The sequence below is a fragment of the Astatotilapia calliptera genome, chromosome 5, assembly GCF_900246225.1.
Source record: "Astatotilapia calliptera chromosome 5, fAstCal1.2, whole genome shotgun sequence".
In the NCBI taxonomy this organism is placed as follows: Eukaryota; Metazoa; Chordata; class Actinopteri; order Cichliformes; family Cichlidae; genus Astatotilapia; species Astatotilapia calliptera.
In genome coordinates, this window is record NC_039306.1 from 6,524,969 (window position 1) to 6,545,731 (window position 20,763).

The 20,763-nt window shown below is 38.6% G+C and overlaps 2 protein-coding genes across 2 annotated transcripts; both read right to left on the minus strand.

Moving 5' to 3' along the window:
• Window positions 1–2,395: 2,395 nt before the first annotated feature.
• On the minus strand, window positions 2,396–5,055 carry LOC113021978 (elastase-1-like). Its single transcript, XM_026166909.1, has 8 exons — window positions 4,977–5,055; window positions 4,767–4,864; window positions 4,568–4,668; window positions 4,248–4,373; window positions 3,914–4,050; window positions 3,592–3,734; window positions 2,707–2,856; window positions 2,396–2,487 (listed from the first exon to the last, which is right to left on the minus strand). The coding sequence occupies exons 1-8, from the start codon at window positions 5,014–5,016 to the stop codon at window positions 2,476–2,478; spliced, it is 807 nt and encodes a 268-aa protein (XP_026022694.1). The 5' UTR covers window positions 5,017–5,055; the 3' UTR covers window positions 2,396–2,475.
• An 8,983-nt stretch (window positions 5,056–14,038) lies between these two features.
• LOC113021642 (elastase-1-like) lies at window positions 14,039–16,990 on the minus strand. Its single transcript, XM_026166344.1, has 8 exons — window positions 16,907–16,990; window positions 16,601–16,686; window positions 16,358–16,458; window positions 15,163–15,288; window positions 14,776–14,912; window positions 14,540–14,682; window positions 14,290–14,439; window positions 14,039–14,155 (listed from the first exon to the last, which is right to left on the minus strand). The coding sequence occupies exons 1-8, from the start codon at window positions 16,944–16,946 to the stop codon at window positions 14,147–14,149; spliced, it is 792 nt and encodes a 263-aa protein (XP_026022129.1). The 5' UTR covers window positions 16,947–16,990; the 3' UTR covers window positions 14,039–14,146.
• Window positions 16,991–20,763: the final 3,773 nt, after the last annotated feature.

The following is a 20,763-nucleotide window of genomic DNA, read 5'->3' on the forward strand; positions in this document are numbered from 1 at the left end:
TTTCTGTATTCTGTATTCTGATGAGCTATGAAACCTGACTGAAACCTCTCAAGTCTTGCAGACTCCCATCTCTGCAGGACCTGTACACCTCCAGGACACTGGGGCGTGCAGCTCGGATCTCAGCTGACCCTTCTCACCCTGGACACAGTCTGTTTGACCTGCTCCCCTCAGGCAGGAGGCTCCGGTCCATTCGCACCAGAACCTCTCGCCATAAGAACAGTTTCTTCCCCTCTGCTGTTGGACTCATGAACAATAACTGTATGACTGTTCCCACCACTAACACATGACCCTACGCTACGTTCACTGCATCATTCCATGTTTGGCACTGATCACAACCTGCACTCATGTATATATCTATCTACTTAGCACTTTTAACTCTTATTCTTATTTTTATTTTCATGTCTATTTAAGCATAATTTATGACAGTATGTTTGCACTGAAGCACCGCAGCAATTTCCTAATGTTCTAAACCTGCTCAACATTTGGCAATAAAACCGATTCTGATTGTGATTCAGATTCTTAGCTGTTTCACAATTACTCTTTCAAAAAAAGAAAACCAAATCTCTAAAGAAATCTCTAGACAGTAGATTTTCCACTTTCATCATATACCTGCTCAACAGAACAATATGACAGCTATTTACTGTAAGACTTGGAGCTATCATCACCACCATATGGCCACACCACTGAAAAGACAAAGCTTTTTTTCACAAGCAGACATAATGATATAAAGGCAATATGGCAGTGTTTTTCTTAGAATATACTTCCCGAGGATCATAATACAGGCTTCTTGACATACCTTGTAAGCTATGTAATATCTGGCAAAAGCGAGTGTTACCATTTGAAACTGTGAATACACTCGCTAGCCTTTAAATATATATATCAATATTATTTACAATTTAACATTTAAATGTTACATAGCAAAAGTACCACTTGAAAAATTGGTATACATTAACATGTGTGTTTTCCTTAGAAAAGGAGAGTCCTTTAAGAAGGACTTAAATGTCATGGTGTATTATTTTGTCCTTATAAATGTATCGTTATGACAAATATTTTTAAGAGGCTGTCAGAACTGGTATCAAAATCTATTTTGATATTCAAGTCTGCATATCCTTCTCTTCTAGGCATGAAGAGACACATCATATTAGTCATATTCAAAACTTCAACTAACCCTGAAAATATCTGACTGCAGGTTGAGTTTTCCAACATCTCCTTATTCTATTCTGCTTCTATATAACCCATCTGACCCTGCCAAGCAAAACCTGTAGGTACACTAATGAGGAATGACATTTTCTTTCTTCCTCAAAGATAGAAGAGCTACCAGCATTCAACAGCAAGTTTTGTAGATTGTTTTTTCAGTTTTGGTCTGATTGTTGAACACATTTAGTTTATATCACAAAAGCATTCTGCATGTCCCCTGAGTGGTTGTGTGGGTTCACTGAAGGACTCTAATCTGCTTGTGAGTGGATGACAGAAGAATGAGTTCAGCCCTGGATCTGAATTGAAGCACTGAAGGTAATAGAGCCTAAAAGAAAGAATGATTAAAAATAAACTTTGAAAGAGAGACTAATTGTATATGAATGTGTATCACTGCATTAGTGTCACTTAGAGATGCATCTGTTTAGTTTATTGCACATCAAGCTCTGGGTCACAGGTGGGCTCGAGATTATCCCAGCATATCCCAGAGAGGTGATATAGCCTGAACACCCTAGTAAGCAATATAAGGCTAGCACTGAGACATGCATCCACACCAATGGGCAATTTAAAATCACAATCAGTTAATCTAACAAAAATATGAAGGGAAAGTGAAACACCCAGGAGATACAGATAAATGCACACAAATCATTCATGCGGAAAACCCTAGGTGACCAGGAGGTTCAAAAATCAGAGCTGTATCTTTGCTCCGATTGGAATAACATCTATGGTATGCCGCAGGTGAAGCCTATCTTTAAAATATATTACTGTGTTTCTTCGTCATATGATGACAAAGACACACAATAAAAACAATAAACATAATAATAGACAAAGAGAATTTGGGCAGCCATTAGCAGTTTTCTTCCTAAAACAAATTTGTTTTATTTTTCCAAATATTTGAATCACTAATGTTATACTACTTCCTCGCTAACAGTAACGATCCCTGCTGGTGGTGATAGTGTAATTGTTGAAGTGTTGTTAAAATCAGTTTAGCAGAAGCAGCAAATGGCCATGACACAAAAGAAAAACTTGTGTGAATTTTCTTAGAACTGCTGCCTCAATAGTCAATAGATTATGTGTTTCAGATATTTTACTTTACCTCAAATTACTAATGCTTTTAAATACTTTAATGGCCAAATCTTTTATATGCAACACTAAAAAAAAGCACAAAAAAGCAAAAACAAAAAACATAGTGAGGCACATGTGCACTGAAGGACATTTTATTCTGATGGAGTAAGAAACTGAGGTGAATCCAGAGTGTTTCCATGGAGATGATCACTCTTCTCAACCCATGATCTGGCAAAGCAAGGACAAATGAATCATTACATGATTACCACAACAATCAACCTGCACAAAATGCTGCAAAAATATTTGTAAGAATTGAATGGATTAAATTAACTATGAAATCTTCTATTTACTGCATTAGTAAGACTAATAAAACATTACCACACACAGTAACTCAAACACAGTGTTTTAAAATGCTGTGATCTATATTAATGGTTATAAAATACTAACACTGTTCATCCAGCTGATGTAAGCAGAGACGCGGGTGAAGACAGTAGGCTTCCGGTAGGCATTGCAGCCCGAGGAGGACACAAAGCTGGTCACACCATGGACAACATACTGGCCACCAACACTGCAGTTCAGGGGGCCACCAGAGTCACCCTGCATTCGAAAGGTTACATCACAGACAAGCAAAAAAAAATCATTTATGCATTTTGGGTAAAGTCAAGAGCAAATTTGCCAGTGCACTTAACTACTTCCCAACTTCCAATGTCCAGCTAACATCTCAGTCAGCCTAAAGCAAGTTTGTGCAGAACACAAGTTTACAACATGCACTTTGTGCAGCTTAAGCACTTGCTTGAATTATTGTAAGTGACTTATGCCCTGCTGAAGCAGCAAGTAATCCCACATGTGCCCCCCAAAATATCTTCCTTGACAGGAAGGGGTCAGCTTCCAACTCAGTGGGAGACATTAAATGTCACTCTGTTACAGTGACATGGGACTGAAATAGAACAACTTCTTTCCAGCGTTTCTTCCTGTCTGTTTATACCCAAACATTTTTTAGGGCTGACACACCTGTTTGCTAAAGAGCTTAAAAAAACAAGGTTCAACGTTTGTTAAATATTACAATGAATGAAGACAGTGTTCATCTTTGTTTGTAGCTAATAATGAAGTTCTAGATTTTAACTCATCTCAACCCTAAAAGGTTATTAACCACATAGCAAACCTATTTTTCTTGCTGATGGTTTATTACAGATTCAAAAGACTTAATAAATTATTTACGCATTACCAACTTAACACTCCTGGATATTACACTTTAAACAACAAAGCGTTGCTAAGTAAAAAGCATGAAACAATCGCTCTGGCCTAAAATACTTCATAATGCTCTTGGCTCACCTGACAGCCAGAATTGCTGCCGCCACCAGCACAAACCATGGTGGTCTTCACTGTGCTCCCCCACCATCCGCTGCTGGAGCAGGTATTGTGGTCAACAACAGGCAGAGAGGCCTGCTTCAGCTGGGCGGAGATCTGACCTCCAGCTGTGTACAGCAGTACAGAAAAAAGACTCACAATACAACTGTGTCTTGAAAAAAATCTGGGTGAAAAAACCCTCTCTTGACTTTATGGTTCTTACAGATTGCTTTCCCATGTATGCTAGCACTGCACCGAATAATTTACTGTATAGTGTAAATGCATGATATCCTTATGTCAGACTCACTCTGGGTGCGACCCCATCCACTGATATAGCAGGGGTTGTTGTTAGGCAAAACCTGGTTAGCAGGAGGCAGAGCGGCGAGCTGGACGTAGTTATTGAGAGTAGCATCAGATGTCAGACGCAGGAGGGCAATGTCATACCTGAGAGACCAGCACACAGTCACTTCAATGAATAACACGTTTTGTTCATCTTCTAAAATATCATTAAGTCTTTAAGGATACAGAATAAACATGCCCCAATTTGCCAATTTTAAAGATTTTACTTGAAAAATATATGCACACCATATATATATAAAATTTGTGCATGCAAATGTGTGTCAGATCATGATATCACTAACCCGCCTGCAACATTGTTGGAGTTCCAACTGGGGTGGACGTAGACCTGACTCACGGTCATGTACTGCTCTGTGCCCTCATGGGTATAGATGTCGTGATCCCCAAGAACAACACGCCAGGTTCTGGGGCTGTGGGAAGATGAAATTTACATCTCTTTAATTATATTATAATAAATCAATAATAATAATAAATCAGTTCACAAAAAAACTATGTAGTTTTTTTGCTAGTTTATTAAATAGAAGACTGATATGCAATAAGAAAAATGTAAAGCCAAGATTTTTTGATGAAGTTAAGTCATAAGAATATCCTGTGTAACACGCACGTGTCCACACAGTGAGCAGCAGTCATGACCCATCCTCTCCTGATCAGGGTCCCTCCACAGGTGTGGTAGTAGGAGCCTCCAGATAGGTACTGAAGACCTATCTGGAATAAAATATGGGTTTACGAAATCTGAAAATCCCTGCATTCTGTTTTGATTTGCATTTTTGGACTTTTTAAAGCATTTGTAAAGTATCAAGTACCTGCCAGGGCCAGGAGTGGGGTCTGGCCACCTCACCACCCACCACTCTCTCCTGTGTACGATCATCCTCCAGAAACCTGGGCTGGGGCTCAGCCAGCACTAGACAAGGTAGAGACATGGAAAGTACAACAGTATGCCATCAAGCGTTCAAGTGATCGAAAAGATTTTTGTCTTTTGCAATAATGTCAAAGGAGAAGAAGACAGTTCTTACCAAGGGCTGCAAGAGAGGTCAGCACAAGAAACCTAAACATGTCTGCAGTTTCCTGAAATCTTCTGCAATGAAGGCTTCCGTCCATGACTCTTTTATACCCTCTAGGCCGTGTGTGTGTGTGTGTGTGTGTGTGTGTGTGTGTGTGTGTGTGTGTGTGTGTGTGTGTGTGTGTGTGTGTGTTTGAGAGAGAGCGAGAGAGAGATTGTGTGTAGTGCTCAGCACCAGCCCTTGTCCACCTGTGTCTGTCTCACAGTTATCACTGAAGTGAAGGCCTGCGGATTCATTCATGGAATAGCTGACTCAGCCGCTGAATTCATTATGTTTTTCCATTTACATTAGCAGTTGCTGCTCAGGATTATTTAGTTGGATTCTCTGTGTAAACTAAACTAAACTTTAACATTAATGTAATAGTCAGGGAATTTTGGGGTTCTTTGTCTGTGCTGAGGGTAAAACTTGTATAAATTTTAATAGATTGTATGCTTCTCAGAAGTCAACTAACAGTATGCTCTGTTGAGCTGAGTTCAAGTGATTGCATTGGTGATTGAAGAATATCCCATTTTATTCCCTGAAAAAAAGGTTGGGTTGCTTTTGGAGAATGCTATAGGCTATTGTTCAAAACCTGTCAGATCAATTTTAGAGTGTTTAAATTAATCTGAACAGATTATAATCCTGTACACTTCAGAAGTCATCCTGTTTCTTTTATCACCAGACATAGGATCAATAAACATTAGCGGTCCCGTCCCACTGGCAGCCATACATGCCCATAATATTACTTCATCATGTTTGACAGATAATGTGGTGTGCTTTGGTGTGCTCATGAAGTACTCATTTGCTTCTCAGTTTTCTCTTCCCATTATTCGGTAGAAGTAAATTTGGATTTCATCTGCCCAAATAATATTTTCCAGAATTGGGCAGACCCTTTAAGTTATTTTGTGGCAAAATCTAATTTGATATTCCCTTTTTTTTTGTGTGTAAAACAGTGGCTTGCACCTTATTGTAAATCCTCTGCAGAAAGTGATGTAACAATGATTTTGTGGTGGTCCAATGACCCAGTGTTTTGAGTTTTGTGGGTTCATGATTTATTTGTTTTTTAAAAGTGATGTTCTAGTTCTTTACTGTTTCATCCTTTAAGTACAGTTTTGTTTCCTAGCACTTCTGAGTTTTTTGCTATATGTTTCTGGTTCTATTGTCACAGTTCACACTGGCCAACTGTGGGTGTGTGGGGAAGGAAGACCCAAAATGCAGGACTCTGTGCGATGAATGCAGTGCGTTTATTTGCAGTGAAGTAAATAGTACACAACAATAAATCCAACTCCCGTGCTGTGTTTCTTTCTAAGTGCTCGTGCTCCGTGTCCCCGCTCCCGTGAAACATTTGCTCGCTGCTCTCCTGTTCCCGCACTCCTGCTGGAAAATCCACAGAGGCAGCTGTTAACATACAACTAAACAGCAACAGACTAGCACTCACTGATTTTGCTGGAATCACTGACGGGTAGTCACTCAACGATCCAGCGTTGGAGAGAGCTCCACCACACTTTAAAGCGGCTCCTCCAACGAAGCTTGATCAGCTGTGTGATGGTCTTCAGGTGTGGCCAACCACCTGGCAGGGCCACACCCACCAGGCCTGAAGGTGCTCTCAGAAACACCGGCATCCACACACACCTGCCTATACACACGCACACCCACAAGCATGGAACACGAGAACACAGCACAGTGCAGCAAACAAACACCATATACTATAATAATAATAATGAGGATAATAATGGTCCACACTGCTCATGGACCCCGAGTCCCTATAGAACCGGGTCCGTGACAGTTATTCCTTGTTTGATGTTAGTTCCCTTTGGTGTTACTTGCCTGTTCCCCCAGTCATGTCCACACGTCTGTCTGATCTCTTTGAATTCGATCTTTGTGGTTGACTGGTCTGATCGTTTAGTTGTTTCAAGTTTCTTACCTTCTTTGTGGATAAGGTTGCCAGTTTGAAACCTTCTACATTATCTCCCGTTGATCCATTTGTGCATGTTTCCTGTTCAAGTTTGCTTATTTCTTTCCAACCAATTGCTCTACCTGAACTAGGGAAACTCGTGTTAAATGCTAAACTGTGTGGTTCTCCAAATGATATCACTCCTCCCTGTTTTTACTTCTACTGTTGGACCACATATTCTGAACATAATCAATACCATCAATACCAGGCTCTTGTCAGGTCAATCACCAAGTGAGTTTAAGCATGCAGTTATCCATCCCTTACTTAAGAAACCAAGCTCAGACATTTCAGTTATGTATATATAAGTGAGAGAGAGAGAGAGAGAGCTCAGCAGGTCCATATGTATGTAAGTCATATGTCCTAAACAGTTAATGCAATACTACTACTGCAAAGCTACTGTCCAAATACTTTGGTCCTAACTGTAACTCCTGAAAATGCATACATCTCATATTTAGATCATACTTAGTCCCTGCTGTTAAAACAGTCTCTATGTAGGTCTTTGTTCCTGTTATTAGTAAGAATGTTTTTGTCACGGTCTGGCTGGCAGACCGTGGGTATGTAGGGAATGAGGACCCAGGCGCGGAGCTCTGAATAACAACAGTGCGTTTATTTACAGTGTGGTAAATATTGATGCACAATTGATCCCCGTGCTCCCCAAGACTCCTGTGTGTGTCTTCCAGTGGCGTCCGTGTTCGTGCTCCCCGCTGTCGTGACTCTGCACACCCTGTGCGTGCTGTCCTTCCTCTCCACGTTCCTCCTGTAGGAAAACAATAGAGGCAGCCGTTAAACACTGACCCCCGCGGGCACACACGATCTGCACCTCCTAAACGCACACTGACATGGGAGACTAACGCAATGATCCCGCGTCGGTGGGAGCTCCAAGACTCTCCTAAGTAGCTCCCCCGATGAGCCCTGATCAGCAGCAGGTGTGTGGCTTCGGGTGTGGCCAGTCCCCTAGCAGGGCCACACCCACCAGGCCTGAAGGTGCCTGTAAACAAGAGTTCAGACACACCTGCACCCATACACACACTCATATCTACAAACATGGAGAAGAGGGGCAGCAACACCAAAAATACATATAATATAACAAGTCCATAACTGCTCAGGGATTGGACCCTGACAGTTTTCTTTTTTTCAACATTAAGATTTAGCACTTGACTTACTGAGTCATTTAATATCTTTACGTTTAGACATTAATATGTTTACATATTTTCTCACTTAACCTAGAAACAATCAGTCACTCTTACTAAATATTATGGATACATGAATGTCAGATTTTTGTAAATGTGTCATTTTAAATAAGTAGAAAAACTGAGTTGTTGCAATTTATCTTTACATAAATTGTAGTTCACTGTTGATGACTGTGGTGAAAATGCAGTCAGCTTTTAATCTATTGTTGTTTTGACAGGTTCACAGACCTGTGAGCCATTAGGAAAGACAGCTGAGCTCAAGCTACGACAATGCAGGTGAACATCTAGAGAAAAGGGAACAGAAAAGGGATCCTGTACGTCGCAGGTTACAGGATATTTATTGCTATAGATGAGGATCACTGTTAAAAGCTACAATATCAACCCCGAAGCCACACACCAGAATTATACATTAACCCTTTGATAAATATTCATGACGCCCTGCAGAGGTGCTATTACAACTCTCTATTTTTAGTGCAGGTATTGCACGTTAAGTGTTGCCTCAGAAAAGGATGTGGTTTAATGGAGATGAACGATAGTGTGGGGTACGATTTTTAAGGCATCAAAATAAATTCCACTTGTCATGTTGATTTTAACACTACAACACAACATATGTTTATTTTACTTTTGGGATTCTCACAGTCTTACCTTTAGCCAGAAATAAACTACAGAACTTCATTCAGCTGCTGTGTTTGAGTATTGTGCCTGTTATCTACAGCACCACTTTTGCGTTCCATGTACTAACTTCACATGCTGGACATGCTGAGCTCGATTATTTACTTTTCTCAAAGAGAACACTGCAGGTCTGATATGAGCTTGTTCTGCACACGTGGCTCACAGACAGCATTCACACAGTGAACAATATCTCCATTTAATATACCAGTAATTAAAATGTAAATTCTGTAAACCTATATTCAAAGCTTGTACTTGAAGTGAGGCAAGTTACATTTTTTATGAGATTTATTGTGTGAGATTTTTGTTTATAAACAAAATAAATGTCTTTACTTTAAATGAATTTAACAAAAAGTAAAACACGAGATGAATAAAACACTTTTCATTTAGTGTGTGCAAGAAATTCCTTTTAACTTTAAAGATCACTGCTGGAATCATACACAGCAGCTATCCTGTAATAATAAAAGCATAGCTAGGAGCATATAACTAATATCCAAGTAAATCCAGGTTCATTTAGGTTCATTTAACCTCCCCACAGGCCCTGCTTTAAAATATATTCATGGACAGTACTTTGGTGTTTCAAGGTTGAGTTAAAGATACAGTAAAAAAAAAAAAAGCTGTAACATTTCTCAGATTTTACATAAAAAGGCATAACAAAAAGGTTCAGCTGTACTTCTAAAAACATGATACAGATAATGTGAAAACATTTAAGACATATGAAATGTAATCAATATCTCCTGTTACTGTCACTTTGACTCTTAAGTGCTATTTGAATTTTGACTACACCCTAGCTGCAACAGGTGTGCTGTTCCCACTATAGGCACACAGTTATCGTGCATCTACTGTGCAAGTTTGTTAAGCCCCAGCCTTTTACTTCTAAAATGTCACTGAACCACCAGAGAGACAACAGAAAAGGGCAACACAATATTTATGTTTATTAAACAGAACAATTTTGGCAACCAAGGAAAAACAAAAGAAACAAAGACAAGAGAAACTGAACTGGCTGCCAGAATCAGAACATTATGCTTTATATTTAAAAAATAAAATAAAATAAAATAAAATGAATGAATGAATGAATAATAACACATAAATAAAATAACATAAAAATGCCTTTTGGTGTGCTTGGTAAAGCCCCTCTGTTTCTGCATTTGCTCTATCATAAAGCTTTTGGATGTGAAGTTTTAGGAGGTCTAATAAAACCTTTAGGTATCAGGAATTTTATTAGAAATGTGGATGTTCATTCATCAGAAATATAAATGTTGCAATATCCACAAAATCCAACTATACATCTGTTATAAAAGACATCATTCAGATGCCACGTTGGTTTTTATCAATTATTGGTTGAAGATTTGACCAGGGAAATTGCAACAAGAGAAACTTATCAAGCTTAGCTCTGAGGAAATTCTGTTCACGAAAGAAGAAAACACTTTAGTATATCAATCAATCAATCAATCAAAGCAGAGATAGATTAGATAGATTATTATATTCTATTCAAATCCAATCTGGCAGCTGAATCAGCACTAACATCAGGACTTAAAAAAAACTCCACCATCATATAAAAAAACAACAAAAACGAAGAGACATACACTGTAATATGAAGAAACTTATATGTATATGTAAGTTAATTTATATAGTTAATATATTTAAGCTGAGCAGTGGCTCCAACTGCTCAATGTATCTTTCTCACTTAAACCCCTCTTACAAATTCTGGTGCAGACTCTGGGCCTACCTACATGTCTGTGTTCTGAAAACCTCCGGTGGGTTTTGTTTTTATCTAGCAATAAATATTTGTATGTTCTGTATCTCTTTTGTTTCATCTGTGTCATTCTTCTGTTGTGAAGCTAACTGAGACCTGTTTGAATCTTTAGGTCCTCTTAATTACTGATTTCATATATTGAATTACTTTCTGTATACTAATGCTAAGGCATTACTCATTAGTAAGGAATTGCTGATACACTTACTAATACACTTATTAATGCTTAATGCCTTACTAATGTTTAATGGTGCAACATTATAAAGTGTTACGCAATATAATAATAATATTAGAAAAGATTCTATTTTATTGAATGTGCTGTCAAAAAACAAAGTGAAGCTGTTTAACAGCCTTTATTAGTTTCTCTTTATTTTTCATTACATTTCCATTAGTTACCCAGTTCATTCATGTCATGTAGTAGGCAGAAAATTCTTCTGAGGCATACTAAATCCCATAAAAGACACAAAGCTGTCTATCCCATTGGCATGCCAAATGCTTTTAGCTCTGCAGCTTGGAGGCCCACCAGTCTCCTTGTGATGAAATGAACGGAACTTTTTGATCAATACCATAGACCATACATATGTATGAGTACGCGCAGAGGAGCAACCTATAAAAGCACATACCATCATTTCTCAAAGTGTTAGTACTGTTGGCAGCAAATAAACAATTCAATTAAAATTTATTTATATAGCGCCAAATCACAACAATAGTCACCTCAAGGCACTTTATATTGTAAGCTAGATCCTATAATAACACATACAGAGAAAAACCCAACAATCAAATGACCCTATGAGCAAGCACTTTGGTGACAGTGGGAAGGAAAAACTCCCTTTTAATAGGAAGAGACCTTCAGGGGAACCAGGCTCAGGGAGGGGCGGGGCCATCTGTTGCAACCGGTTGGGGTGAGAGAAGGAAAACAGGATAGAAGACGTGTTGTGGAAGAAAGACAGAGATTAATAACAAGTATGATTCAATGCAGAGAGGTCTATTAACACATGGTGAGTGAAAAAGGTGACTGAAAAGGAAAAACTCAATGCATCTTGGGAATCCCCCAGCAGCCTACGTGTATTGCAGCATAACTAAGGGAGGATTCAGGGTCACCTGATCCAGCCCTTAGCAAAAAGGAAAGTTTGTGTCATGATCCTGGGTCTTATGACCCAGCGTTTTGTTTTAGTTCATTTTGATGTTTATAGTGTATGTTTAAGCTCATTAGATTTTCTATGTTCATTTGCTTATTATATTCCCCTTGTGTTTTCAACCCTTGTGTTAAGTCTCCCTTATCCTTCATGTGTTTTATGTCTGTTTCTTGTCAAGGTCATGTAGTCATGTCAGTGTTTCATTGTTTCCTATTTTATTTTTAAAGAGGTCCTGTGCTTCTGTGTTCTGTTTTGCTCTTTCCCTGTGGGCGTTGTTATGTTCATGTTGTGTCTACTTTGCCTTTCTGTCCCATGTTTCAGGTCCCTATGTTCTGTCTCAGTTGCTGTTAAGTTTACATGTTTTGAGTTCAGTCAGTGTGTTTCCTGTTTTACTTTCACAGTCTGTCCTATGTTAATGTTTCTAGTTTTGCTTCCCTTGTCTCGTCCTGCGTTATTACTCTCCTCCTGTGGCTCATTCCCCCTCGTTATCCCTCTGTGTATTTAAGCCCCGTGTTTCTCTTTGTCAGCGTTGTGTCCTCCCTCATAGCTGTGTGATTTTCCCTGTGGCTCCTTGTGCTTTAGTTTTCCCAGTTTAGTTTCGTATTGTTTGTATTGTCCTCCTACACCAGCAATAAAGCTGTGTTTTTTGAGTTTACCTTTGTCTCTGTGAGTTTGCGTTTGGGTCCTTCCCTTGCCTGCACACAGCCGTACTGTGACAGTTTGAAGCCTAAGTAGAGATAGTGTCTGTCTCCCGAATCCAAACTGAAAGCTGGTTCCACAGAAGAGGGGCATGAAAACTGAAGGCTCTGCCTCCCATTCTACTTTTAAACACTAGGAACAACAAGTAAGCCTGCAGTGCGAGAGCGAAGTGTTCTAATGGGGTGATATGGTACTACAAGGTCCTTAAGATAAGATGGGGCCTGATTATTTAAGACATTAATACATTAAATTAATTATTTAATTAATTGAATTACAGCATTTGTTTGCTTACCAAGAGTTAGTATGCAAGTATAAGTGTACACTAGCCTCTTTAAAAAAAAATTATGACAGTGGGTTCATATATATATATATATATATATATATATATATATACACCTTAGCTCTAGAACCTTCTAACATTTGGAAAGCAGTGAAAGCAGCTATCTCAAATTCCTGATGGTAAAACAAATGTGTACACGAACGCAAAGAATGTGTGTCATAGAAATACAAAGCAATACAGGCTGAGAGTTGTGTAAGTATCATAAAACAGATTTAAGACAAGCATCTTAGATTCTTTCCACCTGTAGATTCATCTGCAACCAATACTGAAGGGCAAAACTAGCACTGCATTTACACAACCTTTCACAGTCCCGATTCAGCTAGTGTGTGAAACTTAACTTGCCAAGGCCATTAGGCAACATAAGCCACTACTTCCGCACCCACAGCTCCTCTTGCGATACTACTTTCTGTATAGACAGTTCAGCCAGCACTGAAGTCTAAAGGACATGCATCAGTTATAATATTAAATATATCTTAAATATCACCATGTCATTTGTTACATGTTGCAGACTGGACTCTCTGTTTAAAGGGAGGATCCAAATTCCCTGCTAGCGACTCATTTTTAAAAAATGTTTGTAGAGGCAGTCCATATTGATTTTTTTTCTGTTTTTTTTTTTTTACACCTGTGGCAATTTAAGCATTTTAGGTGTGCAATGTAAAAAAAAAAAATCAAATACCAAGAATAACTTAATCAAATCACCTGATTTTTATCCTAATCTAACTAATAAACTTGAAATGAATAGATGAAAAGAGCTACATCCAGGCCTTGTCCCGTGCCTGATAATGTCCAGCAGTGACTCAGTATGTCCTCCAATCCCTTTGAAACCTTAATCCAACTTGGCAAAAAAAAAAAAAAGAGTAAAGACAAAGCTAAAAATTATAATTACAATTTGTAATTCCTGTGGCATCTCAGAATTTCTAAATCTCTAAATCTCTTTTTTTTCTTTTTCATAGTAAAAGATGACCTTTGTCCTCCTCCGCTGTGCTTGGCAGAGGTTAGACATACACCTGTTGTCTAGCTCAGACTTTTTTGCTGTTTCAAATAGTTTTTGCAATCACAGAGGTGACAAAAAAAGTGCCTCTATACTTTCCATCAGTACCCAAGTGTTCAGCATTTACTGTCAACACTATAATTTACGTACTTTCATAAATGATAGTTAATTCTTTTCCCCCCCAATGTCCTTGATTCACATCTTGTTGCAGGGTAGAATAGACTGATGTCTAAGCCTAAGTAAATTACCTTTTTAATGGCATTTCCATTGCATAAACTTTCTGATGATAAATGAGTCATCACACAAAGTTAATTACATTTATTTTTGCAGAATTGCACCAGACAAGTGAGTCTGTACAGATGAAAATATGATGGAATGCGGTCTCTGCAGCGTCAACGATTCTTGTGCTTACTAGACGATCTATAAAACATAAAACATTCAAATTGGTTAAGCATTGCAACCTTAGAGATATAACGATAAATGAATTCTATAAAACATTTTTAGTTGTAATAATTTCATGAATATCTCTGATAATAAAATCCTTTTATACTAACAGTGTTTATCCAGTTAATGAAAGCGGAGACACGGGTGAAGACAGTAGGCTTCTGATAAGTATTGCATCCCAGACCAGACACGAAGCTGGCAATACCGTGCACGTAGTATTTTCCACCATTCAAGCAGTTAAGAGGGCCACCAGAGTCACCCTGGGAAAAAAAAAAGATTTATTATTTTAATTATGTAAAATGATCCTGTATTTCTTTCTGGCAGCATAGTTTTCTTCTTTTTTTGTAGGATGAAACTCACATTGCATCCAGCCTCTTTTCCATCACCACCGCACACCATGTTGTTATTCACAGTGCTGCCCCACCAGCTAGGGCTGGAGCAGGTCTGATAGTCCACCACAGGAAGGTAGGCCTGCTTAAGCACAGGAGACAGGCTACCACCGGCTGGACAAAATAAAATGGTAAGGTACATTAGTCTTTACAGAAGACACCCAGTTATGACAGTGATATTGATAGGAGATCATACAAACAACTCACTGGCAGTGCGCCCCCATCCTGTGATGTAGCAGGGGTTGTTGTTGGGCAGAATCTGGCCAGAGGGAGGCAGAGAGCCCAGCTGGACATAAGTGTTCAGGGTGGCGTCTGAGGCCAGTTTCAGCAGAGCGATATCATTCCTAAGGTAGAGAGTTAACAAAATCTGTTTTGTAAAGCCTCTAAAATTGTCTAAATTGTCTAACTCTAACCAAAATAGTTCTGGGAGGCGAATTATGTTCATATCCTTGACCCACCACATCCATAATGTAACATTCAGACCCCAAATCAACACATTTGCCAAACATAATATTACTTAAAAAGGTTATAAATAGCTACAAACAAACAATTTAAAAAATGCTTAGGAATACAAGACATAAAGGTACTTCTCACCCCTGAGACAGTTTGTTAGCATCCCATTGGGGGTGGACATAAATGGCACTGACAGCTATGATCTGCTCTCTGTTACTGATGCTGTTGAGGTCATGTGCACCAAGAATGACACGAAAGGTCCGGGGGCTGCAATGTTTCAGAAACATCCAAAAACAAACACAACATTGTTAGCAATCAATAAGTTGGATTTCACTGCATTATACTCTTGTTTATGTTTGATTCATGTTGTTTGTTTTTCTTTTAAATCAATAAGCAAATTTTCTTTCAATGTGGCAGTTACAAATGAGGTTGTAAGATTTTTCCTCATGCTGGTGGCTTTATGAAACACGGAAATAAATCATAACTAAGTATTCGGTTAGAAGTAACCCATTAACTTTCAAGTCAGGGGTTGAATTTCATTTTACCCTCTACTGTAGAGGAGTTTATATTGGTTTTGAGGACCCTTGTTGGTTTTCCTTAGTTTTACTATGTCCATTGTTAAACCAGTTTTTTATGTTTGTTTGTTTAAATTTTCTGCCTTAATATTCTGTGAAAATTTTTTTCTGTTTTTGTATTTAGGGTGTGGATACTGTTTTTATTTCTACAATCTAGTCTGACCCTGCTTCTTTTTAGGTCGCTGGTTTCTGTTTCCTTTACGCTTTCGTAGGGATTAGTTTAGTTCTTTGTGTTTCCAGACTTCTAAGATTTCTGTCATCATCCTCTCTCTCTTGAGTTTATATGTCAGTCTCTTTTTATTTTCCTATCCTGTAGTTGTTGTCAGGTCTTTGCATTTAGGTTAGGATTAGTCCCCTTTGGTTATGTCTTGTTTTATCCTTTGTAGGTTTATTTTCTTTCCTATTTCAGTTTTACTTCCTGTCTGTATCCCTTTAACCCCCTTAATTGTGTTCAGTTTTTATCGTGTTCAACTGCCTCCCATTCCCCCCCAATGTGTCTTTTCACCAGTCACCCCTCTGTATACTTATAGCCTATCATCCCTACTCATTCCTACCAGCTGCTGGATTTATGATTGTTCTCTTTTCTGGAGTTCATCAGCCAAAATAAACCCCTTGCCTTTTGTTTTTCAAGCCTACCTCCAGCGCCTTGCATTTGGGTCCTCTTCAGCACTTCGTGATAAATGACATAATAAGCCCAAATAAAACTAAAACTCCTACAGCCAAAGAATACTGCGTGAGCCTGTAGTTCATCATTTTGTTACCTGTCCACACAGTGAGCAGCAGTCATAACCCAGCCTCTCTGGATCAGAGTTCCTCCACATGTGTGGTAGTAGGAGCCGCCAGATAGGTACTGAAGAGAGATCTAAGGGAGAAACAGAAATCTCTGTGTAAAAACATTCAAGCTTAATTAAAGTTTAATTTAACAATCTGATATTTTGGCTCTGAACGACCACATGCTTTCATTTTTATTGTGAAAATCAATTGAATGTGTCATACTGGGTTACCTGCCAGGGCCAGGAGTTGGGTGCAGCCACCTCACCTCCTACAACCCTTTGATCAATGTTCATCAGATACTTGGGCTCGGCCAGCACTAGTTAAAAAAATAATGATCAGTTTATACACATTAACAGAAATCTGAAAATGTTATTTGCTTTCATCTTTCGGGAAAAGGAAAAATGATCGTCGCTAAAAGAGTGACTGAGTGAATGTACGGACGGTACAGGGCACGACAGAGAGTATGAGAATAAAACGAGACAGACGGATCAATAATGAATGGTTATATAGCACAATGTCTGCTGTCATTTTCTTACCCAAGGCTGCAAGACTTGTCAACACCAAAAACCTGAGCATGTTTGCAGTCTCAAAACGTCTGTGCAGGAACCAGTGCTGCTTTCCTTCTTTTATACCTGAACTTGACCTTCAGCTGATGTGGAAAAATGTGACTGGTCTTTCCCCTGTGACAAAACCCAGGTGTGTACCTGTGGTCTGTGTCACACAGCGCTATCACAGCCAGTTAAAAAAAACATCCCCTGCTTTGGTCAGTTGAATGTGGTCCAAAATAAACAATGTCACATGGATTGACAGTTTTATTGCTGGATAAAATGAGTCACAGTGGTTCAGAGCAGTTAAAAGGAATACATTTATAAATGTATTCTTGCTAATAGTGCGCACCACACTTATTTTGGGCAACAGCTTACAGAAAAGATATTTTCTCAAAATACTTTTGTCAGAAAAGGAGTGTAAGAATGATTCATTCTGTAAATAATGACAATAAATCATATCATAATGTCATCATATCAGATATGTATGACAGATACGTATGAAAACCTACACTGTTACCTCTCACCCAATGTCCTCAATGATTTATTAAATACAGATCATTCCCATTACAGTGCAGCATGAAATCTTAAAATAAAGTGCCTGATGTAAGAGAGGGCAAGATCTTGTGAAGACTTACATCACAGCATAATCACATGTCCATTTGAACCAGCATGAATTATCAAGTGAGCATGGGAAAGCAAACGGCTGTGGCATCAATGGTGTAATGGCATATTCCAAAAGTACACATTAAAATGGAAAACAGGTTCACTTTTTATCTTCTAGTGTCTAGAATCACCTAGACAGTATGACTGACCATGTTAGTCTCTGGAAAGTAAATCTTTTGTTATATTTTACAATATGTTTTACAACTGTCCCATCTGGTCTGTATATTAATTAAAGAGAATATTTCTAAAGTTAGAAATATAAAGAAATGAAGGATAAAGAAGACAATAATTCGTATTGTTGTTATTCATGCCTAATTTAGTTTTTTGGGGGTTTTTTTTTGTTGAAGCTGTTTCAAAAAAACTGAACTGAAACGAAGCTAAAGGAATACTTGAGTGTGATGTCTAGATGGTACCAATTATTTACTAATGTCAAACTAAATGTAATATTAAAAAGGTAATTTAATTTTGTTTGTAGTATAAAGAGTCATTCATGATTCAGAGCAAGGTAAGATACAGTATAGATACAGTAGAAATATGAACTGTAAAGCTAATTGAAAACAGGACAATATTATGGGCTAACACTAGAGGGGACTAAAGACTAACAAACACTTGGCATCTCTACAAAGGGACACACACATTCCTGGTCATACAGACAGATGACAGATGTGGTCCTGACTTTGCTTTGAAAACCTCAAATATTCATGCAGGTCGATTTTAAATTCAGTCTGTAGTGTAGTGCTAATGCTACTACTGAGATTTTTTAAGAGTTCTCTCCATTCCTAACTCTGTGTTTAAATCCAGTGTGAGAACTGAGGTAAAAGTGATTTCTCTCCCTCAGTTCATCATAACCCCTCTGACATTGAACATTAGAATCACAGATGGATTACTTGATGATTTATGCACAGTAAGTCTCTAAGTAAAATACATATAATTATACTTTTTAAAAGCCTTTTACTTGTTCTGAACTAGTCACGCTGATAGCACCAACAGTAGCTTACTGAACAATAGGAAGGCCTCTGATGTGTCCATATTTTATAAAACAGTCCTTAATTAGACAGAAAGTCATTAAAACTGTATGGATTTTGGATTATTGTCTTATCAGGCTATTAAAGAGATAGCTGTGCTGCCTAGTAATTGAGCTGCCCCCCTGACACACAGGGGAAAGGTCCTAATGCTGTAGGACTTCCTGACCAACAGAGGCTCCACAGTTTCATTATTTTCTCCTCGTCCTTTTCAAACTTCTTGTGTACTCCTCCACCACCCCAACCTTTTCTTGCAGAGGCATAAATCAAACGAGGAGATCAAAGACAGGAAGTACTGGGGATGTGTTAATTAAAGATGTTTGTTCTTGATACAGCTTCCCTCATTAATGAACAGTCGATTTGGTTCCCATAAAGATGTCTCACATACACGAGCAGGAAATTGAGGTTTGGAAAAAAAGATGGATGAGATGCACTGATTGTGCGTTGGGTGTGTGATAGAAAGTTGGGGAGGGCTATCACGCAGTGTAAATGTTGATTATGCCAATGTGACACTATTTAAAAAACTCTTGCCAGACTGGAGCTGACAGATTTAAACATCATTTAAATAGGAAACCACTAGCGTTACTACAACCAAATACAGTTACTCATTCCATGATATTCTGATATTCGGTTATTACTTACCATTGGATAATGAATTTCTGTGAGGAAAGTGAGGCAATACAGTGTGTGACACAGACAACTCAGACATTTTAAGAGCTATATAAAGTAGTTTAAGGTAAATCCAAATAAGCATGAGTACAAAAGTTGCCATTAAAGGCACTTATGACAGTCTGGTGCTCAAATATTTGATTTGTATTCCATCTTTTTGTTTCCTACGGTCCATCATTTTCCTGTGAATTTAAAGCTGTATTTTTGTTTCTTTTTTTATTTAATCAATTTGCACTAGTAGAGCACATGGCAAACACAGCACTGAACATATAAAAAAAGAATAAAACAAAAAAATGTGAATTTCTTGTAAATGAAGTTCTTGAAAGTACAATTACAAAAACCCCCCCCAAAACTTATGAAGAGTGGCTTGTAAGGGGTGAAAACCTTTCTCTCTAAAAAGAACACGGCAGCCTGGCTTAGGTTTGCATGTCCTTTCAGTATAGTGGAGACTGAGAATAAGAATAAAAATAAAAATAAGAGTAAGACTAGAGTGTGGATGTTTGCCCATCATGCACAACACCACTTCTGACAAAAACAAAGCATGTTCATACAAACACCTCTTACCAACTGTCAAGCACGATGGTGGCGAGATGATGATGATTTGGGCTTGTTTTTCAGTAACAGTATAACAAAGTATCCTAGAGCCAGGAGTGAGGCTGTAATCCAACAGCTAAAGCTTTACCAATATTGTATTAAATGGTAAATGGCCTGTATTTATATAGCGCTTTACTAGTCCCTAAGGACCCCAAAGCGCTTTACATATCCAGTCATCCACCCATTCACACACACATTCACACACTGGTGATGGCAAGCTACATTGTAGCCACAGCCACCCTGGGGAGCACTGACAGAGGCGAGGCTGCCGGACACTGGCGCCACCGGGCCCTCTGACCACCACCAGTAGGGAACGGGTGAAGTGTCTTGCCCAAGGACACAACAACCGAGACTGTCCAAGCCGGGGCTCGAACCGGCAACCTTCCGATTACAAGGCGAACTCCCAACTCTTGAGCCACGATCGCCCCTTTTTTTATGTAACAAAACAGCAATCCCAAGCAGCAACAAATGTATAGCTGAATGACTGAAAAACAATCAAGATGCTGCAAAGACCCCATCAGTAAATACCTTAAAATGGTCCTGAAGAGAGCTGTGGATTAATGCCCGCAAACCTTAATGAAGTGAAACAACATTGTGAAGAAGACTGGGCCTAAATTCATATTCGTAATCATAGGGAAAAAGATTATTTCAAGTTATTGCTGCTAAAGATGGTTTTACAAGTTACTGATTCATTAGGTGTGTGTAGTGGGGTTTTTTTTTACAGAACTGTACACAATCCTGTGAAAACTGCAGGAGCAGACAGACAGAGCAGACATTTTTGCATCATTGCTTCTTGCACGTGAGCATAGCATTAACTTGCTCTACTAATATTAAATATATTCCCTGAAGTCTTATTGGACAAAGTTTAACAGAGTTATAGTTTCCATTGTTATTTAG

Coding starts and splice junctions, on each gene's coding strand:
- LOC113021642 (XM_026166344.1), bottom strand. CDS start 16,946: ATGCTCAGGTTTTTGGTGTTGACAAGTCTTGCAGCCTTGG. Junction 15,289..16,357: donor GCTGCTCACTGTGTGGACAG/GTAACAAAATGA, acceptor GAAACATTGCAG/CCCCCGGACCTTTCGTGTCA. Junction 14,913..15,162: donor GCTAACAAACTGTCTCAGGG/GTGAGAAGTACC, acceptor TCTCTACCTTAG/GAATGATATCGCTCTGCTGA.
- LOC113021978 (XM_026166909.1), bottom strand. CDS start 5,016: ATGTTTAGGTTTCTTGTGCTGACCTCTCTTGCAGCCCTTG. Junction 4,865..4,976: donor GACCTCTCTTGCAGCCCTTG/GTAAGAACTGTC, acceptor TACCTTGTCTAG/TGCTGGCTGAGCCCCAGCCC. Junction 4,669..4,766: donor CCCACTCCTGGCCCTGGCAG/GTACTTGATACT, acceptor ATTTTATTCCAG/ATAGGTCTTCAGTACCTATC.